Source organism: Odontesthes bonariensis, chromosome 18 (genome assembly GCF_027942865.1).
Source record: "Odontesthes bonariensis isolate fOdoBon6 chromosome 18, fOdoBon6.hap1, whole genome shotgun sequence".
Taxonomy (NCBI): domain Eukaryota; kingdom Metazoa; phylum Chordata; class Actinopteri; order Atheriniformes; family Atherinopsidae; genus Odontesthes; species Odontesthes bonariensis.
Genome location: NC_134523.1, coordinates 32,413,783 through 32,434,773, shown reverse-complemented (window position 1 = coordinate 32,434,773; position 20,991 = coordinate 32,413,783). Strand labels below are relative to the sequence as shown.

General features: G+C 43.0%; 2 protein-coding genes across 2 annotated transcripts; one reads left to right on the top strand and one right to left on the bottom strand.

The window, feature by feature from the left end:
* Nucleotides 1-3,594: 3,594 nt before the first annotated feature.
* On the bottom strand, nucleotides 3,595-10,241 carry chtopa (chromatin target of PRMT1a). The gene is made up of 6 exons (XM_075449512.1): nucleotides 9,942-10,241; nucleotides 9,037-9,126; nucleotides 7,791-7,941; nucleotides 6,386-6,563; nucleotides 5,589-5,732; nucleotides 3,595-4,906 (listed from the first exon to the last, which is right to left on the bottom strand). The coding sequence occupies exons 2-6, from the start codon at nucleotides 9,099-9,101 to the stop codon at nucleotides 4,704-4,706; spliced, it is 741 nt and encodes a 246-aa protein (XP_075305627.1). The 5' UTR covers nucleotides 9,102-9,126; nucleotides 9,942-10,241; the 3' UTR covers nucleotides 3,595-4,703.
* A 427-nt stretch (nucleotides 10,242-10,668) lies between these two features.
* Nucleotides 10,669-19,197, top strand: snapin (SNAP associated protein). Its single transcript, XM_075449641.1, has 4 exons — nucleotides 10,669-10,808; nucleotides 11,121-11,167; nucleotides 11,319-11,437; nucleotides 18,601-19,197. Exons 1-4 carry the CDS (start codon nucleotides 10,693-10,695, stop codon nucleotides 18,706-18,708), a joined length of 390 nt encoding a protein of 129 aa, XP_075305756.1. The 5' UTR covers nucleotides 10,669-10,692; the 3' UTR covers nucleotides 18,709-19,197.
* Nucleotides 19,198-20,991: the final 1,794 nt, after the last annotated feature.

The window sequence follows — 20,991 nt, the reverse complement described above, 5'->3', positions numbered from 1 at the left end:
TTCTACTTCTTCCTCCTCCTTTTACAGGCGGTCAGAGCATTACCGCCACCGCCTAGATTGGAGTGTATCTGAATAGCTTCTGTCAAACTGCACTATTTCCTCTATGAATCCCTGTTCTCTTCAAAAATCTGAAAAAATAACTATTAGCTACAACGTCTAAACTTCTTTGCAGTATTTTCATGTTGTCATGCTTACTGTTCTTTGCAGTTTCACTCCAAGTCTATACTGCCTTTCTTGCTGATATCTGGGATATTAACAAAAATATGTGGACTTTGATGTCCTCATGTTCAACGTTTGCACCCACCTGTAGCATATTTCTTTTTTTCTTTTTTTTATATTTTTTTGGGGCTTTTCATGCCTTTAATGATAGGACAGTTGGAGAGAGACAGGAAGCAGGGGGCAGAGAGAGGGGGGAGACACGCAGCAAAGGGCCGTCCGCCTTCGCTTCATTGGCTCCCTGTTAAATTCAGAATAGAATTTAAGATTCTTCTCCTCACATATAAAGCTCTTAATGACCGAGCTCCATCATATCTTAAAGATCTCATTGTAAGATATTTTCCTAACAGAGCACTTCGTTCCCAAACTGCAGGTTTACTTGAGGTTCCCAGAGTTTCTAAAAGTAGAATGGGAGGCAGAGCCTTCAGTTATCAGGCCCCTCTCTTTGGAACCAGCTCCCAGTTTGGGAGGCAGAGCCTTCAGTTATCAGGCCCCTCTCTGTGGAACCAGCTGTCAGTTTGGGAGGCAGAGCCTTCAGTTATCAGGCCCCTCTCTGTGGAACCAGCTGCCAGTTTGGGAGGCAGATCCTTCAGTTATCAGGCCCCTCTCTGTGGAACCAGCTGCCAGTTTGGGAGGCAGAGCCTTCAGTTATCAGGCCCCTCTCTGTGGAATAAGCTGCCAGTTTGGGAGGGAGAGCCTTCAGTTATCAGGCCCCTCTCTGTGGAACCAGCTGCCAGTTTGGGAGGCAGATCCTTCAGTTATCAGGCCCCTCTCTGTGGAACCAGCTGCCAGTTTGGGAGGCAGAGCCTTCAGTTATCAGGCCCCTCTCTGTGGAATAAGCTGCCAGTAAATGTCCGGGAAGCAGACACCCTTTCCACTTTTAAGACCAGGCTTAAAACTTTCCTTTCTGATAAAGCTTATAGTTAGGGATGGCTCAGGTGATCCTGAAACATCCCATAGTTAAGCTGCTATAGGCCCAGCCTGCTGGGGGGCCTCATCTGTCACACCTTTCCTCACTTTGCTCTCTTTTCCCCCTGTTTAATTTCTCAAATGACTTTATGTATTATTGTGGTCATTAACTTGTGTTTCCCTGTTCCAACAGGTGTCCTTTGAATGGTGTTACAGTGTTTGTTGTCCCCTCTTTCCTGTCTTCTCAAACCCCAGCTGGTGGAGGCGGATGGCCACCCTTCCTGGTTCTGGTTCTGCCAGAGGTTTCTTCCTGTTCAAAGGGAGTCGTTTCTCTCCACAGTCGCCTCAGGCACGCTCAGGACGGGAGATTGGATCAAAAAGAAGTATCAATGCAATCTGTTGGTTTTCTTTTCTTTTTAATTTGCCTAATTTGGAATTGAATTAATTTGATTGTATTACAATTGTCTTACAATGAATTTGATTTCAATTGGCTTGAATTGGACTGCATCTTCGAAGTGACTTGGAAAGACTAGATAAAAAACTAAATATTTAAGTGAATAATCACATTCCTCATCTTATGAATTCTCTCCTGTTCGATCAGCTTAAAATCATTGTTGTGTGGTTAGATTTAGCTGTCTGGCTAAAAACAGTCCACTCTGTGGGGGAAGAGATGGAGAAAGACAAAAGGAGAGAGAAGATGGACCTTACCAGGAGTGTTATGTCAGCTGAACAAGAAGCCAGTTCAGTGCCAAAATCCATTAAATATCTATTTTGACAAAGATGTTTAAATGTTGACTCTCAATAAAATGTAATAAAAAAAAATTGAATTTATGAAGGTAGAAAAGGAGATATGCTCGCCTTTCCAACCTATGGAAGTCTTATCACAAAGGTCTAACATTACAAGTCCAACACTTCTACATTCAAGGGATGTCTGGAGTAAAGTACATAAAATGTTTAAACTTACACATACTCTACAAAGATATTCATCATTGTGGGAGAATCCTGATGTATGCATTGGGAAGAAACCAGTGTATTGGAAACAGTGGCATGTCACCATTAATGATCTATTTGAAGATGGAGTGTTTTTGCCATATAGCTGTTGCAGAAATTTGATTTGGTGGGAAAAGATCATTTTTGAAAATGAGGAGTTGCATCTCTTCGAAGCCATACAATATTACTGATAATATGATGAGCGATTATATGAAACTTCCACTTAGAAAACGAAAAGCCTCACAATTTTATAAAATGGCTGTTTCTTGTCTCGCAACTGACTATGACCAGTTAAAGATGATTTGGCAGAGGGACGTTGGTGGAGAGATTGATTGTGATAGATGGGCAGTAACTGTGGCTGATTGTGGTAAATATGTGAGAGGCAAGCTTACACAATATAATGTATTACATAAATACTATTACACACCATCCAGACTGTACAGGATTAAACTATTGGGTGATGACTTGTGTTGGAAATGTAAGGAGGAAATTGGTACCTTCGTTCATTGTATGTGGGAATGTGTCTTGATTAGACCTTTCTGGACTCAGATTCTAAATATGGTGAGTAACTGGCTTGGAGCAGAGATTCCCCTCAGTCCTGAGCTCTGCCTACTGGGGGACAAGTCTCAATTACCCAATATAACCAAATGTCATTTTTCTGTAATCTCAGTGGGTACAACAACAGCTTGTCGAGTCATCTTAAGACATTGGAACTCATCAGAAATGCCACATGTGAAAGAATGGGTGTGTGGAATGACTGAAACTGCATCCTATGAATGTATGCTTAGTCGATTGAGTGGTGACAGGGAGGAGGGGGTGACCCCCTGGGGCAGGTTTTGGAACTATATAAAGGTAAATAATGACCACCACTAGGACTCTAGTTTTGTTGTGCTTTCCCCAAGTGGGATCCTGTAATACTGTATGCCTCAGCAGTCAGATATCATTATGTACTCACCTTGTCTTTGTGTCAGCTGCCTATTTTTGAGACAAATATGTGCGAAGTCGGTTATTAGAATTAATTCTTACTCATATACTACTTGTTCCTGTATAAAGAAACATGTTTAATTTCCCATGTACCAAGCCTAAGAAAAGTTCAATAAAAAAACTTTAATTAAAAATTTTTTTTTTAATTTGAAGCAAACATATATGTCAAACATTTGGTTGTAAGGATTAGAAATGGACTAAGATCTGATGTTTGGGCATAGAAACATTATCCAGAAGTTAGAATTCTGGGTCTGTACATACAGTAGATCCCTCAGAACATGCAGCAATAAGATGTGGCATTCTAACAAACCCATGCATGACTTTACCTCTGTATTGTCTATAAAGAATGTGAGGGCACATCACACTATGCTGCATGCTGGGACAGGAGCTCCATCTTATAAGGAGAAAATTCAGCTTCACTTCATGGCAACATGGTGCTGAAATCTCAAAGTAAACTAATTAGACGCAGTGTGGTGATTTTATTGTCACATGTAGTGGGTTTTAGAAGTCACTTTTTTAATTAGCAGTGGACAGATAACTTTAGCATTTGGTTGTGAGTAGTAGATGCCCATGGAGATATGATTTTGAGGCTTATCCTACAGTTTGAGCATAGAAACACTATCCTAAAATTAGGATTTAGGATCTGTGCATGCGAAAGACTGTCTCAGGGCAAATAGTAATACAATACAATGGTGTTAATGCATTCTCTTAAAAAACACGGGGAAAAAAATCATCAAAATCAAGTTAAGCTAAAGGAGCTGGAATGGTATGCACTTTTATTGCAGTGTCATTAAACATATTCCTGAAAGCATAAATAATGACAATCTTTTTGGTATCTTATGATGAATCAAATACTTAATAACAAATTGTCTTGAAAGGCTGTCAAACTGGCTTTGCTAACCATCAGTCTGGTGAAGTGGCTAAGCTAACCATCAGTCTGGTGAAGTGGCTAAGCTAACCATCAGTCTGGTGAAGTGGCTAAGCTAACCATCAGTCTGGTGAAGTGGCTAAGCTAACCATCAGCCAACTCTAACTCAGCATATTTAAAACTCAAAATGAACAACTGAAGAGATCATTTTAGTCTCAATTGAAATGTTCATGCCTTGGGGATAACAGATGCTCTATAGTCTCCCAAATATGATAGCTTTTAAATGCAAAATGTACTTGGCTTAAAACTTAGTATTTCTATTCAAGTTCAATGTTTTTAAAAAGGTTTTGTTTAGCAAGTCTTTAAGATAAGCCAGTTAAATAACTTAAAAAGCTCCAACAAACAGATAGTATAATGTAATTTAGTTGTAATAAAGGGTTGGTTTTTACAGGTTAGCAGTCTTATCACAGATTTGTCTCTAAAAAAAAGAAAGAAGAGAATAAAAGAAAAGACATGGAAGTCTGTAGACATCTGGGATTGATGATGCTTACAAATGTCTCTTCACACACTCATTCCACAATTTAAAAAAAATGTTCCTTCAAAAGCAGGTTGATGTAGAAATGAACAGTAGTTGGGCGTCACCACTTTCATCTGGACCATTACATCAATGCTACACTATACTGTACGTGTGACTTTAGCTAGACAGTTCAGCAGTGAATACATGTACACAAGTCCATCACTCCATGCCGTCAGGGTCTGCTTGGGCCATGTAGGCATCCAGTTCTGCATCCAAGTGTCCCTTTGTCTTTGACATATAGGCATCCAACTGGTTGTCCAGCTGCTCACGGGTAACAGCTGGCCGACCAACTCCTCTGCCCCGCCCACGGCCACGACCACCACGCCCAGGGAAACCACCCCTTCCACGTAGTCCTCCACGACCTGTCCAACACAACACAAAGCAACTGTGACCAAATGGTAATTACCACAAATCAGCAGTTCAACCTAATGGCTTGAAGTACACACGATCACGGGTATTCTTAAAAGCTCAAATGCACACCGATGCCATAGACATATGAATCCCGTTATTTAGCAAAAACCACCTCGTGCTAAAAATGGCCCAACTCGACATTCACCTGGGTCCAAAACTGCCGACATTGGCTTCAGGTTCTGAGTCAAGATGTTGTTCTATGTAGCAGTGTACGCTAGGACCCGTTCAGACATTTCACTTTCAGGCAGTACAGTCTGCTTGATGTGCAAATATGTAAAGGGTCTAGTTAGCCAAGCTGGCACTGATGCTAACCTTCTGTCGCTGCCATGTAAACAAAGCGGAAACCAACGAAATGGAGACGCTTTACCTGACATGCTCAGTCAAAAGACTGGGTTTTCCAGTCCACACGGAAAAGTTCAAGTCTGAGTCAGAAATACTTTCTCCCTTGATTTTTCCAAAAAGTTTTGTTTAAGTGCCCAAGAACAGCATTTTCATGTAAACACGCATTAAAAAGTGTTGCTGTGATACAAATACCAATATTTGTGTGTCCAAGGCCATCATTTTATTCTAAAAGGTGCAAATGTAAAGTTCCATCTATCTCATAATAACCAGCAAGTTAGACAGGTGAAGTACCTCTGGCTACTCCACCTCGAACTCCTCCTCGGGACATAGCTCCACCTCTTCCAGCACCTCCACGCTGGCGACTTCCTCTACGCATCGCCATTCGACCAGCAGAGCCCCGTCCTCGCATGGGGCCACCTGTGGACATTCGCTTCCCTGTAACACAACGTCACATCAAAGTTCACTGCATACCTTGTAGAAACATGAAATGATTTTAAAACATTTTAAAGCCTCAATAGTAGAACCCTAACCTAACACATATGCCCCTTTTCCACCGCCAAGCTAGCCCTACTCTACTTGGTTCGATATAGTGCGACATGACACGGCACCAGTACCATTTCCTTTTCCACCCAAACCGTGACCTGGAAGTGGGCGGAGTCGGCCCGGTCACCACTAACGTGACGTCGGTTTCAGGCGAAGAGAAGAAGAGGCGAGACGAAATACACTTGAAAAAGAAAGGAAACTTTGGCAATACCTGCACCTCGCTCACTGTCCATGGGTTGGCTTTCCTTCTCTGGTCTTCCATCTTCGCAATTCTGTTTATTCTCTGTTGCTCTCGCAGGTGTGTTTTCATACATGGCGGGTGATTATTTAAAGCTAGACTAGACTAGACCCACTTCTGAAGCAGGTACTAGCCGGTGCTAAAAATCGTAACGGGTCCCACCTTCAACCCGAGATGGAAAAGCTCCCAATCAGGGTAGAGTCGTACCGTGTAGAGCTGTACCGGTACAAAAATGTTCGGTGGAAAAGGGGCATAACTATCAGTTATACTCACAGCTGAGACAATGTGCAAGTTTGTGGATACACACCCCTCAGAGAAGACAAAGCTCCCCTAATTAATCCTCCTCTGACTCCTCCTCTGAAGCCTCCCCTGGTCATGCCCCGCATCCCTCCTCTGCCTCCTGGAGCTCCGCCGCGCATTAGAGCGCCCATGGGCCGGCCCAGCCTGGCTTGGATGCTGCCTTTCCCCAGGCGCTGCTTCAGGCTCTGACAAGTTCATCAGATGGAATTATGACCGACTTAAAATCAACTGAACATCGTAGGCAATGCTGAGGAAAGTCAAACTGGAATGGGTAGACAAGGGAGTTCAATGATAACCCAAGACTGTGTTCGAATCAGCTTGGAGCTTGAGAAAAAAAGTTGTACTTAATTAGGCCAGTATGTCACCGTAAGTAACTGGCCTGGTGAAGAGTTTAGAAAAGCTTTTCCAAATGGAAAATGTCCAAGGAAGGTACTTGTAATTCTTTTCATGTGAGCCTCCTCCTCTCCTCCCTTCTGTCACTGTGCCAGGCATAGCACGTCAATTTAAAAGATGTCTCCAGTTGGAAAATGTAACCGAGGACAGAAGACTTGTTGACAGAACTATAAGTGATACAGTATGTGCTTAGTACAAGTTTTTGGCACCCTCAGCATCTGAAGTGGGCTCGGCATGTTAATCCTACACTGTAAAACGAACCAACACTAAATTCAGTGCTCATCTCTCAGAAATAATTTAAGAGTTACAGCCAAACAATTATTAGATGATGTAACATCCCATTTAGTCACAATCTGTTTAAAATACCACTCCGAAGCAAGCAAGTCTAATTTGGTTTACCCCTCTTACCCCACCAAATCTCTCCGGGGGGCTGGCCTTGCCTCCTCTGCTGGCATTTAGGAGGGACTGAGTGGAGGAGCGAAGGAACCGAGTGTGTGCAGATTGGGATTACAACCACTGATGCCTAAGTAACGTGGGGGTATTACTAAAAGCTGGAGTAGGTCATTTAACTAGTGATGGATCATTTAGCCTTTTTCATTGTGTTTGGATTAAAACTATGCAGTAAAATCAGGGTATGTTTTAATACAGAACCAAATCCAATGTGCAACCTTGACAAGTCTCATCTTCGTCAGTAGTGGGCGTTATACACCACTCCTCTATTCTTTTAGGTCCCATTTCTCACCGAATTATTAGGTGATTTTGAATCAAACAGTTGAATGGCATTTCAGGAGCTGACTGAAAGACGACATTACCTCATGAGCTCTTTTACTGGCTCAATACAAAAGGAGTTCTAAGAATTATGAACATCAATCCATGAGTCACGCCCCCTTTGGATTATGCAGGCTCGCCATAACTATTTCCTTTTTCTTTAAAATAAACATGGTGACAACAGTTTATTGTTGGGAAAGAACTGCTTTAAGATGACGCGTTTACTCTAAGCTATCTTATCTTGGCCTCACCTGCTTGTGATTCAGAGCAGCTTGTACTGAAGGCCGGTTCTCCATCTGCTGGGCCAGCCGGCGATTGCGGGCACTAGCCAAATGCTGCTGTTGCATCGTGGCTCGAATGCTTACCGCAGTGGGCTGCTTGTTCTTCAGCATGTTAGTGAAGCTTTACAGGTGGGAGGGAAGAAGAGGGAGGAAGTAAAAGAAGGGGATGGGACATACAGAGTAGGAGGAGGAAGCAGGGTTCCATATCAAGTCATTTCTCACATCATGGGTAAAGACTGTGGTGGTTGTTTCGTCAAGCAAGACTTCCATTCCACTTGTCGGCACTTATTTTCTCTCTCAATATTATGACAATCCAGAATTACTTCTATTTGACTTCAGTGTTTTGTTTTAAATGAGCACAACTAAGGTGAACTGAGATCAAGAAAAAAGACAGATTAAAGGACAGAAGCTGAGAGAAAGTTCCAGAAGAGGAGCTCCATTTTGCCACTTACAGGCCCCCGGCTGACTGGCTGGGATGTCGTGCTGCAGCGGAGGCCCTGGACAATGAGGTGCGCTTGGCCCCTCAGCCACTTACAGCATGGACCGTGACTTATCGTTACGCCATTGAGTGGTGGTGCAGGGGAGGTGGGGAGGGGAGAGGGGGTGGTTGGGGGTGGATTCGGTCACGTCCAAGCTAGGGCTGAGAATTTGGGTCTTGCATAGACTTTGACAGAGAGAAAGAGTGATAGAACATGCATATGAAGGAGCATGTGCTTCATTTCCACTGGGTTGAGAGAGAAAAACCAGAGAATCAGAAAGGATAAGGAGGCATACCATCTCCCCGTTTTGTTTAACCCTTCCTGGTCCCTTTAAAACGTGTATACTTCACAAGTATACCTTTGACAAGCAGCATGAGTGCCTAGGAATTTTTAGGACAGAAGTCTGGTCCAGCCGGCTGAAAAAGGTTTACCAAGCAGGACCACTGCCATCACCCTGTGTCTACATGTGTGCACTGCTTACACAAGATATCTGGCCCAAGCAGAGCCCTTCTGTCCCATACTGCAATGACTCCTAACCCTGCTGGTGTGTCAGCAAAGGTCGACAGGGTCAACAAAGTTGAGTGAGCGGTGCACACACAGAAAACAGTCAGAACAGCATCCATGTCGGGTCAGGTCCCCCCAAAGTGGCCTTCCGCAGAAAGTACTACAATCTTAACAAGTCAAGGTTGGCCTCTGCTTCTGGTGACTAACTGCTGACAGGGTGCGTGGCGTCTCACCGCTCATTCAGGGACACTTTGGTGGTGCTTTTCAGGACAACTTTTTGGGAGGAAGGAGCACTCATTTTGGGAAACTTTGATTGCAGACACCTAGAAAGGAGAGAAAACAAAAAAAAAATAGAAATCAGGTAGTCATTTAAGAAGGAAAAAGCTCGAAGCTTAAACATCCTGTGTGCGGTACCTGGTAAAAGCAACATTTCATTTCTGATTAGTTAGTCTGTCCAAATCTCAACTGATACTAGGGTTGACTTTGTTCAGAGTTAAAACATCTGTCAAATACAGAACTTTTGAATCGCAATGACACATTCTATATAAATAAATTTGATTTTGATTCTAACTCAGAATGTAGTCTGTCAGCACTCCTCACTATAGACTATACAGAGAATAGCTTCAAGTAAACGGCCTTGGGTACACACTTATGTCCAATATATATAAGTTTAGACCTCACATCTCGTGTCATACTGTATATGCTTCTGTGGTATTCCAAACTTTTGTTCACGGTTCCGATCCCAGAGTTACTGAACGTTTAGGGAAGGCAGATTATTTCCATTTTAAACACGACCGATCGAAAGCATTGCTGATAATGTAATGTGAACTTAAACCATTAAGACGTTAGTGTAGGTAAGGCGATCCGCTTAGCATCTGTCTAACCACTTACACGCGAAAATATGGAACTGAAATTAATTTTTCTTGCTATAGGGAAAAAAAAATTTGAATTGTCGGTTCTATAAAAAAAAACGATTTGGAGTAAGTGTTTGATGAAATTTAGCTGAGATTTTTTAAAAAACAAACAACAAAAAAACATGCCTCACATTCACGTGTAAATGAGTCCAAAAAATTTAAATGTTTATTTTGATTCGCAAAAAGTTTACGAAGAGTCCAAATACCGAGCAGTATTTACTTACTGTGGGCGTAGCGTTAGCCGAGAAAAGCTGGAAAAGTCAGCTAGGGTTAGCTCTAGCAGCTAGCTTGCTCCAGCACGGTGTGTCCCTTTGGGGTGTCCTTTTTATAGTCTTCTTCTTGAAAATATTTCTATCATAGATGGGGCTCTTAATCCTATTCAAACTATGTGACCGAAGACGTCTGGAATTGATTTTGAATGGCTTCTAGTAGTTGAAAATTTGAAGACGCGGTCTCCTTTGAGACACGGTTGCTAAATGACTAAAATGGTGCGGCTCGGGCAGACGGATTCCAGGCGAAGAAAATGGAGAGGTTCATGTGTTGCATTCAAAAAAGTAGGTATTCAGAACGTTAAATTATTTTATATTGACCTCCACGTGTTCGACGTACAAGTACAAAAAGAAACTTTGCTGCCTCTAGGTTAGAGTTTTGACTGCAAAATAAATAATTAACTTAATTGCATAACTAAAACTTATGGAAACGTACTGTGACAGCATAACGAATTTAAGGGTTTACGGCTACATGGTAAGCTGCCTTTATATGAGATAACACACAAAGTGATAGTTGGGATGGATTTGACTTTACAACAGTTCCCGACAATAAGATCCTACTTATGGGGACGTTTTTAGTTCATTTTCTCCGTTAGAACACGGAAGTACCCAGTTCCAAGTTGTTGCCGAACGCAGCATTTTGGTTCTGGTGTTACGTCATCGGTACGTCACTTCCTGTCTGGTTTGGTTGTTGTGGTTCACTAATATGGCTGCTGTGACTATGGTCGAAGCTTCCTCGGGCAAAGATGCTGTTGCAGAGGGGCTGTTTGACCTTCTCAAACCAGCAATACAGCAGCTCGATTTGCATGTGCACTCAGTCAGGTAATTTTTAGTTTTTTCAAATTATTTAAACGGTCACCTAGCGAAATAAGTAAGACATAACCAGATCATCTTGTCACATGACGTTACGGCTTCTTGGGACTGCCTTGTTTTTTAAATGAACTTGCACAACTACTCTGCAGTTGAACTGATATTTGCCCTACACTCTTCTTTTAGTGTTTTCTGCTCCTCTGGCAGATGTCTGTGATAATTAATAATTAAATTTAGCACTTTGGGATTTAATTGTAAATGTAAAGTGCATTATAAATAAAATGTATTATTATTATTATTATTATAATGTTTCTGTTTTTGCAGAGAAAGCCAGGTGGAATTAAGGGAGCATATAGACAATCTGGCCACAGGTAATTTATTGGTGTCTGTCCATTTAAAACACGTATTTTTTTCAGTAATTATTAATCTGTCAATATCTAAAAATCACATTTTTGAATAAAAGAAAAAAAAACAATGTGATTGCTAACCTTTGTCCTGTCGTGTGATTTACATTCTTGGTAGAGTTATGTCGGATAAATGAACATCAGAAGGTGGCGCTGGACCTGGACCCTTATGTAAAGAAGCTACTGAATGCAAGGCGCAGAGTTGTGCTGGTTAACAACATTCTGCAGAATGCTCAGGTAAGTAGCCCCAATTTAGTCTCAGGCTTCTTTTCAAGGTTCCCAAACACAGGTTCCCTGTGATCGCTGATCTATTATTGTGTACACTGACGGTTGAAGGGGAACACATACACTAAAGGCGCTAGCATGGTTGCCGCGTCTGTCACGGCGGTGTCGCACCGTGACGTCAAAATGGCGTATCAGGCATTAAGTCACTTGTACATTTATTCATTTATTCTTTAGTCTGAGTCTAGATAAAGTACCAGTGCCGTGGAAAACATACTGCCTCGTTCAAATACCTGAACATTCTCGTCCATCTGCCATCGGTGACTACAGACCAGTTGCCCTAACATCCCACATTATGAAAGTCCTGGTGAGACCGTTATTGTCTCACCTAGGTAGGCTACAGTACCTGGGTACACTACAGTTTGCTTATCATCTTGGGGTTCGTATTGAAGATCCATCATCGACCTGCTTCAACAAGCCCACGCTCATCTGTTCAAAGCAGGCAGCACGGTGATGATCACGTTCTTTGATTTCTGCAGTGCTTTTAATACAACTCAGCCTGCACTGTAATGTAAGAAGCTCCAGAAAATCCAGGTGGACGCCTCCACAACTACCTGGATTATAGACTAAGTGACAAACAGACCATGGTTTGTGAGTTTGAAGGGTTGTGTGTCTGAGAAGGTGGTAAGCAGCACAGGAGCACCACAGGGGACTGTACTCTCACTGATTCTCTACACTCCACACCTCAGACTTCCAGTACAACTCAGAGTCCTGTCATCTCTAGAAACACTTAGACAACCCTGCAGCTGTTGGGTGTATCAGTGATGGACAAGAGGCTGAGGATAGGGAACTTTGTAGTATAGTGTGGGAACAGTCACCTCATCTTGAACACAAACAAATTGTTGTAGATTAATTATTGTAGATAAAATAATGGCAGATTGTTATGTAATTATTTAATATCGTGACTTGTTTATTTCTACAAACAGCTGATCGTATATACATTACATTGCGGTCATTTTGCAGACGCTTTTAACCGAAGCGACTTACAATAAGTGCGTTCAACATCGGTAGGCAAAAGAACTTCAGGTCACAAGAAATCATAAGTGCATTTCCTTCCAAAACCAAACAGCTAAGAGCAAAACTAGTGCTAGAGTAAGTGCGGTAAGTTAGGTACCTAGACAGATGGGAAGACAATTTAGAAAACAAAGACAATTTAGGAAACAATAAGTGCGTAAGGAACTAGGACGGAGCAGGTGATGTCCTAAGAGGGCGGATCAGGGTAGTGTTTCCTGAAGAGATGGGTTTTCAGCCTGCGGCGAAAGATGGGCAGCGACTCAGCTGTCCTGATATCAGTCGGGAGATCGTTCCACCATCGGGGTGCCAGAACAGAGAAAAGCCGTGACCGTGTTGATGGTGCGCAAGGACCGCTGAGTGACTGGGCTGACTGACTGCCCTGTAGGCCAGCACCAGAGTCTTAAACTGGATGCGAGCAGCTACAGGGAGCCAGTGTAGAGAGCGGAGAAGGGGAGTGGTATGGGAGAACTTGGGGAGGTTGAACACCAGACGAGGAGCAGCTTTCTGAACCAGCTCCAAAGGTCTGATGGCAGAAGCTGGGGCGCCAGCAAGGAGGGAGTTGCAGTAGTCCAGGCGGGAGATGACAAGAGCCTGGATGAGCACCTGTGCTGCCCTGTCGGTGAGGAAGGGGCGAATCCTCCGGATGTTGTAGAGGAGGAATCGGCAGGAACGGGTCCATGATCACCATGGATGACTCCGCCAGGTCTCTGAACGGGCAGCCCTTCCCCGGGAGAAACACCAGCTCAGTCTTGTCCAGGTTGAGCTTAAGGTGGTGCATCGACATCCACCCCGAGATGTCTGCCAGGCACGCAGCAATGCGTGCTTCCACTTGGGTGTCAGAAGGGGGAAAAGACAGAATCAGCTGGGTGTCATCTGCATAGCAGTGGTAGGAAAAGTTATGGGAGTGGATGACAGAACCAACAGATGATGTGTAGAGGGAGAAAAGAAGAGGACCCAGGACCGAACCTTGGGGAACCCCAGTGGTGAGCCTACGTGGCTTCGAGACAGACCCTCTCAGTGTGACCTGGTAGGAGCGACCTGTCAGGTAGGATGAGAACATGGAGAGTGCAGAGCCAGAAACCCCCATGTCGTGGTTCACTGTGTCAAATGCTGCAGACAGGTCCAGGAGAATCAAGACAGAGGAGAGAGAGTTTGCTCTAGCAGTTTGGAGGGACTCAGTTACTGCTAGGAGGGCCGTCTCAGTTCAGTGGCCCACCTTGAACCCGGACTGGTAGGGATCCAAGAGGTTGTTCTGGTGGGGGTAAGAGGACAGTTGTTTAAAGACAGCACGTTCAAGAGTTTTGGACAGAAAGGGTAGAAGGGATACCGGTCTGTAATTCTTGATCTCTGAAGGGTCAAGAGCTGGTTTCTTTAGAAGAGGAGTGACTCTGGCAGTCCTGAAAGCAGAAGGAAAAGAGCCTGATGTCAAAGATGTGTTAATGAGGTGGGTCAGGTAAGGAAGAAGATCAGGTGCAGCAGAATGAAGGAGAGGGGAAGGGACTCGGTCAAGGGAACATGTGGTGGGGCGGCTAGATGTTACAAGGTGAAGGACCTCATTTGCAGAGAGGGGAGAGAAGTGGCACAGAGAGGGAGGTGAGGGAGAAGGTGGTAGAGAGGGAGGAGTGGGAGAGCGACAGGTGTGGGTGGTGTGGACAGCTGGGGGGTGAGGGAGGGAAGATCGGATATCTTTAACCTTCTTGTCAAAGAAGTCGGCGAAATCGTCAGTGAGGAGGGAAGAGGAGGGGAGAGGGGGTGGGGGTTGGAGGGAATTGAGAAAGTTTGGAAGAGTTTTTTGGGGTTGGAAGCAGAAGTTTGAATTTTGTTACAGAAGAACAAAATTCAAACTTTAAAACTGATCGTATATAAAGTTAAACTGTTGCTGCTGTGCATGTCTGTCCGATAATGTTTAAAGTTCTCACTTATGCTGTATCAATAGTTCTCATAAATGTTACAAGGTCCGACCAAGTCAGATTTCCATCTATACATGTTCCAGAAAAGAAGTTAATCAGGTTGTAAATCCCAACACTGGCACATTAAAATACCACCAGATTAATGAAAAGTATTATATGTGTGAAAGGGACTTAAGGTAAACAGGGAAAAAAGCAACTTTTAACAGAGGAGGTGGTCTCAGGTAGGGCCTGCCGAACACTAACAATGCAGCCTTCACTCCCCTCCCCAGGTGCTTTCTCAACCATACGCACCTGTGACTGTAACATGTTGGTCACACAGGTAAACATCTTCCAGGTGACAATGACCTAAAAACTCAGAAAACGGATGGGTGGGTCAGGTCACACATACAGTATATAGTGTCAATGAGTCTGGCATGTCCAAACAATAGCTTATAGCTGGATACTCGCTCAGTCTGTGAGGACTGAAGCACCCTTTAAATGATCGGGGAAATCTCTTCAAAAACAAAGAGAGAATTCCAGTTGTCTCCTTTCCGAGCACCAAGGACTACTATGACCTGGAGAAAAGAGAGTCTTGACATATACAATGGAATCTTATATCTCTCTGTTTCTCAGTATAGTAGGCCGAGCAACTAGATTTATATGCATACATGTATAAGGTCCTGTTAACATAATGAGAAACGGCTGTAAAATGGCATTTTCTGATATCCATAACAAGAAAAATGGCACAAAATGTTAACGCCCACTGAATGAAAATACTAGGGCTGGGACTTTAGCGCGTTAATTTCGATTAATTAACTACACACATATTAGCGCGTTAAAAAAAATAACGCATTTTAATCGCACACTATAATTTTTTTTTTTTTTTTTTTTTTTTTAAATACAGACGGATGGAAGCGTCGACAAGAATGTGCTCAGCAACCCCATAGCTACCCCAACTTTGGGGCTAGAGGCAGGTTTACTGCTCACAAAGAACAGAAGTGCAGTGCAACAACGACAACAATATTAAGAAGTAAAGAATCACGTATGTTGCTGCGTGGTAACCTATCCCCGTTTTTCGTTCTTTAGCTGATAAATATACATATGGAAAGGTATAAAACACCAGCTTTACTGGTGAAACAGCTATCCACATTGTTCCTAGATCTACAGTAGCTGTGGTGATGTCATTCTACAGTCAGCCAATCAGGTCTGTTCTAAATTACCCGGGGAAATCGGAGGTCTAAAATAATATTTCTATAAAGCAGATTTAGGAGATAAATAGAAACCCTATTTAATTGTATTCTCAGTTTAATTCGTTTTTGAATAGTCATATGTTACAGTTTTCCTCTCATTTTAGCACCCATTCACTCATAACATAGCTAAACTGCAATTCTAAATGGATATTTGGCAATTCTAACTGGAATATGGCGATTATGAGAATGTCCTTCTTCAAGTAACACAAATAAGGTAGGAAATCCCAGTTGTTTTTCATGTGCTCGCCGAAACACTATTATCAAATAGTCTTCTTGTGACTTGGTTTGTTAGTCGACTCTAGGTGCTTGCAGTCTATCTGGAGCTACTTGCTAAGTAGCCTAGTGTCAGTGCAGTTAGCACCATCTTTTGAAAATAACGGACACACTTTTTACTTTATGTTAGGTTGCCAGCGTGCTTCCTCTGCCATAATGTGATGAGAGTAGATTGGCTTGAGTAGGCTATGTGTCCGCTGTGGCAGCGGACAGACTGGTGTGAGTGAAGGGCAGATTATAGTTCTGCGTCTATCGTCTTGACGTGTTGCTTTGCTCTGGTCGCAAACCACTTTTCATGTTATGGTTCTGCAACCTCGGTCTGGAATTTCTCGGGACGCACAGCAGTTTCCCCTCGCGAGAATTTCGGTGGGCGGTGACGAGAACTTCGGCGGCGCCGGCGGAAGTGTTTGTTTTTACAAAAAAGAAAAAGTGTATGCAAGATATGGATTTGGAGTTGCTCGACATCGAAGAAGAACAGCTTTTTTTTGGAGTTGGCGAAAATGCAAAGGAGGAAGCCACACAGACAACCGGAAAGGCACACCGAGGACCAATCACAGCCGCTTTTGTCTGCGCACTTCCGTTGGTGGTCTGCGTCCGTCCGACGTGTAGTCAGGATTTTTCTGAGGTGCACGCGCGCAGAGCCTCTGCGTGGGGGAGTGGTCAAGATTTTGACTCTCGCAGAGGCTCTGCGTCCGAGCGTCAGAGGCTTTGCGCCTGAAGCATAAATCAGGCTTAAATCAGCCTTAACAAGTTTGAACGTAATGTTGTGCCTGTGTGATTTAGCACTGTACGAGGCTACTGTTGGAAGCCCGCCGGGTAGAACTATCTCTTGAAAGTTGTGCGTCAGATGAGATGAAATAGAAAGTCCGCACTGTAGCTCATTCACTCCCAGCTCTTTTTTTCCAAGATGAAGTTGATCAAAACTTATTTGAGGAACACAGTGGGCAAAGTAGCCTTTGTGGATTGGCTATTTTATCCTTAGTGAACGGGCTATGAATGAATGAGATGGACAGGTATGCCTGTGTGTGCGTGTGGTTGCGTACACGGGCTGGGGCTGTCTGCCCCTGGACCTTCAGCTGTTCCACCACAACGCACAGTGCGACATCTGTCTGCTTGTGAGCAGTAAGCTCCGCTGATAACTTAAAGTTTACAGTATGCAAGGCTACATTACACTATGCAAGGCTGCATGCAGACGGTGGAGTAATGGGTCAGTAACGTTGTTGCGTTGATGCGCGGGGGGGGGGGGGTGTTTTGACTTGCAACCCCTCACATTCATGCAGCAACTGCATAGCAACCCCAACGAAAAATCACTGGCGCCGCCGCTGATCAAGCCTCAAATATCACCTCAACGCTAAACATGTAGCAGCTAGCGTGGAAGCTAACGGGGCCCAACGCAGCTTAACATCCAAGATTCTAGATACTGTGTTTTCATGCATGCTACATTCAGATTTCAAATAGGGATATGTTCTGTGTTTGTTGAAATATTGTTGAAAATGTTAATTTTTCTAAAGGATAAAGTATATGCGATTAAAATGCGATTAATTTCGATTAATTAATTTCAAAGTCTGTAGTTAACACGATTAAAAATTTTAATCGAGTCACAGCCCTAGAAAATACTAAAACAATTTTTTGAATATCATCACCCTGGAAGGAGCCAAAACATTAGTAAAAATACCCAAGTTGTTCTGGAAAGGACTGTAGAAACTGTAGTTCCCATCAATCTCCTTGTTTTTTTTCTCCCAGCAACTTGAACTTATTTTGCCACGCTGGTCCCCAGTAGCAAACCTGCCGTACGCTGCTTGCTCAGCAGCACATGGTTAGACTGCATTCAGTGTTGTCACCTACATTACCAACATGTAATACTTTGCAAAAGTCTAGAGTGCAATATGCAATATGTCTTAGATGTATTAGGACTATACTACAACTGCAGCACTACTACAGTTTATAGATAGATAGAATTATTAATCCCTCGAGGAGGTTCCCTCTGGGAAATTAAGGTTCCAGCAGCAGTACAGAACCATAATATATGATTTAAGATAAAGATTTAGACTTTATTGTCATGTAGATACATGTAAATACACAACATTTGTCCTCCGCTTTTAACCCACCCAGGTCGGCACCTGTTGAACACACATGCACAGGGTCACACACTCATGGAGACAGATGCCATATACAGCGGTGGGCAGCCATTCCCAGCGCCTAGGGAGCATGGGGGTATGGTGCCTTGCTCAAGGGCAGGTGGACTGCCACCCCTCCAGCTGTCAGTTCACCTGTCTTTGAGCGGTGACAGTTGGAATCGAACCGCCGTTCTGGTTATTGGACGACCCACTCTAACCACTGAGTGCCGCCCGCCCTGTATGACTACTATAATATCCGTGACAGATACTGATAATACTACCGCTCATAAGTGCCTTGAGATGACATTTGTTGTATTTGGCGCTATATAAATAAAAATGAATTGAATTGAATTGAATTGAATTGAATTGAATATTACGACTGCTACCGATACAGTGAGATTACAGTATTATTTTTACCACAAAAAGTATTACTACTCTTTTACCAATATGCTGACATCCTTTACTGCTACTGCTTGTAGTAATACCATCCCAATTACTATCTGATCAAGTTGGCAAAAATGCAGACTGTAAAACAATAAAGAAACAACAGCCTTTACTAAATGTTCTGTCCCCAGGAACGTTTGAGGCGACTCAACCACAATGTGGCCAAGGAGACGGCGCGAAGGAAGACCATGCTGGAAGCATCAGGAGCATTCACATCCCGCTCCCCCAGTAAACCTTGACCTCCTTCCCCCCTGCTCTGCATGGCAAAACTGGGAACCATCATGTTGATAGGTCAACACAGGACACCTAAACACCAGGAGGGGCAGTCTTCCTTTTCCTATTTAGATATTTGTTGAAGGACTGGCTTATGTCCACTGCTTTTTACTGAAAATAATAATCCTTCAGATGGCTTACTGTCTGATACAAAGTAATGAGCTGTATGGTATTACCGCATTGTAAATTGTTACAAATGTGGCCGCTGAAAGACAATGGCCATTTTTTGTCTCCATTTGACTTCATTCTGTTGGAGGAGATTAATATTCCTGAATTCTTAGGAACATGTATGTACTAGTTCACACACACCAACTGTACTGGTAAGATAAATACTTCTGCCCATGAGAAAACTATTAAAAAGTACCCCAACTAATTTGAAGTTGATGTAATACTTTAGACTCAAGATGCCTTTTTTACATTGTTGTTTTTATGATATTAAAGAAAACCCTTCCATTCATTGTCTACCATTCTTACTTCTGTCACAATGCATTATAAGTAGTTCTTTCTGCCCTCCAGAATGGCCCGCTCAGTGGACCTTTCGGTGAGGGAAGTTTGGTGACAACACAGACCACCTCATATGAACTTTACACCAAGATAAAAAGAAAAAGGTTGGAAGGTTGAGAGTTGGGCACAATCTATGGTGTCTTTGCTGCCTTTCAGTGCAAACCGAGGAGGGTTTGATGCATAGAGCTTCACCCTGTTGTAGACATGTCATCTACAATATCTTATTAAGGAGCCAAGTGGCTTGGTGCTCTGACCTCAGACAGTTTCACGCTGGTAAGCAGGGCCGGAGTGGGAGTTTCATGTCACTGTAGATCACAACCTGTTATTAAAATAATGTAATTATAACCTTACATGTTAGGTCTACAATATCGCACTGTTCTGTAAAGCCTTGTGATTTCGTGTATTTTTCTCAAATATTAAAAATGGTCATAATTCTCAGCACAAATCTCCCTTTTTACAAAGCCTTCTGATCAATTCAGGTCAGTTTCATTAATGTAGCACTGAATCATCCAGCATCTCAGGGCACTTTCATATAGAGCAGGTCTACACCATACTTTACATTATATTCATTCTAATAATATTCACTCAGTGAGGAATCCTACCTGCCCCCTCTGGAGCTGTGGGCTCATGGCTGCTGCTCGGTGCTGCATCTTCTGACTCTGAGGGGCTGCAAGACAAAGTTTCCCAGTTATGTGGCGTCACATCATACTGTTATTTAAATTATATAACGTTGTGTTATATGCCACAACGCCACACAATTCATTGACTTGATAATTAATGAAGTTGAACGGTGGTTTGCAGGCAGAGTTCAGCATTGCTGCGTTTTCCTGAAGAAGTTTCCCATTTTTGCATATTTAGCTGCGTGTGTTTCCAGAGCTTTCCTCTTTAATTCTCCACGCCACCCTTGCTCTTTCTACTTTCCATCTTTCAAACACCTCTGAGCGAGTGAGCTGACGTGTTCCGTCAGGGTGTGTCTGCAAAAAAAAAAGAAAAAGACGAGAGCTGGCAGTGGAGGCGGCCCAGGGACAGCAGTATGTTATTTGACTTTTTTCACAAATATGTCATTATTGATATAGATATCATTTGTAAACAATTGCTTTGTTGTGCACAAAGTTGCGCTCCTTACCAACTTAACAAACTACAGTTTAACATCAATCTGTGAAATGTTAAAAAATGTTTTAGTTTTGAAGGAATTTGGTCTTAGTGTATGGAATCCACTAACATTTTTTTTACTCAATTGTTTCTCCCTACAGACACAGAGCATTGAGGAAAAAGCATGCAGTTGTCTGCTGCCTCATTAGCTACCTCAGTGAAAGACAAGAAGATCTTTTCTATGATTGCCAGGTATGTCGCATTGATAACAGATGACTGATTAACTCAAAGGATCCTCATGTCTTCCCCTGCTCTCCTCTGCTCAGCTCTCCTCTGCTCTCCTCTGGTGTCCCCTCTTCTCCCCTTCTCCTTTCGTCTTCTGTCCACTCCCCTCTGCTCTCCTATACTCTGCAAGATAAACTGAAATGTATTGAAACAGCATCTTAAATCAAATTAAAAATGCTTTTTGTTTCTTTCTTTTTGACATGTAGGAATGTGAGGACTGCACAGACCAAACGATGAAGGTGATGGTGATGCACAATGATGATGGAATATATGCCCTCAACCTCCAATATCCGAAGCAGCTGAAGAACACGTTTGAAGCTTTTCAAAAACCTTTTTTGGAACTTGACAGGGCAAAGCTACTGGAGAAG

What these genes read in the sequence shown, in the direction of transcription:
- snapin (XM_075449641.1), top strand. Translation starts at nt 10,693, where the DNA reads ATGGCTGCTGTGACTATGGTCGAAGCTTCCTCGGGCAAAGATGCTGTT. An exon ending in TATAGACAATCTGGCCACAG is followed by an intron (nt 11,168 to 11,318) that starts GTAATTTATTGG and finishes CATTCTTGGTAG; the next exon opens with AGTTATGTCGGATAAATGAA. An exon ending in ACATTCTGCAGAATGCTCAG is followed by an intron (nt 11,438 to 18,600) that starts GTAAGTAGCCCC and finishes TTCTGTCCCCAG; the next exon opens with GAACGTTTGAGGCGACTCAA.
- chtopa (XM_075449512.1), bottom strand. Translation starts at nt 9,101, where the DNA reads ATGAGTGCTCCTTCCTCCCAAAAAGTTGTCCTGAAAAGCACCACCAAA. An exon ending in AAAGTGTCCCTGAATGAGCG is followed by an intron (nt 7,942 to 9,036) that starts GTGAGACGCCAC and finishes CCACCTGTAAAG; the next exon opens with CTTCACTAACATGCTGAAGA. An exon ending in AGCTTTGTCTTCTCTGAGGG is followed by an intron (nt 5,733 to 6,385) that starts GTGTGTATCCAC and finishes GTTGTGTTACAG; the next exon opens with GGAAGCGAATGTCCACAGGT.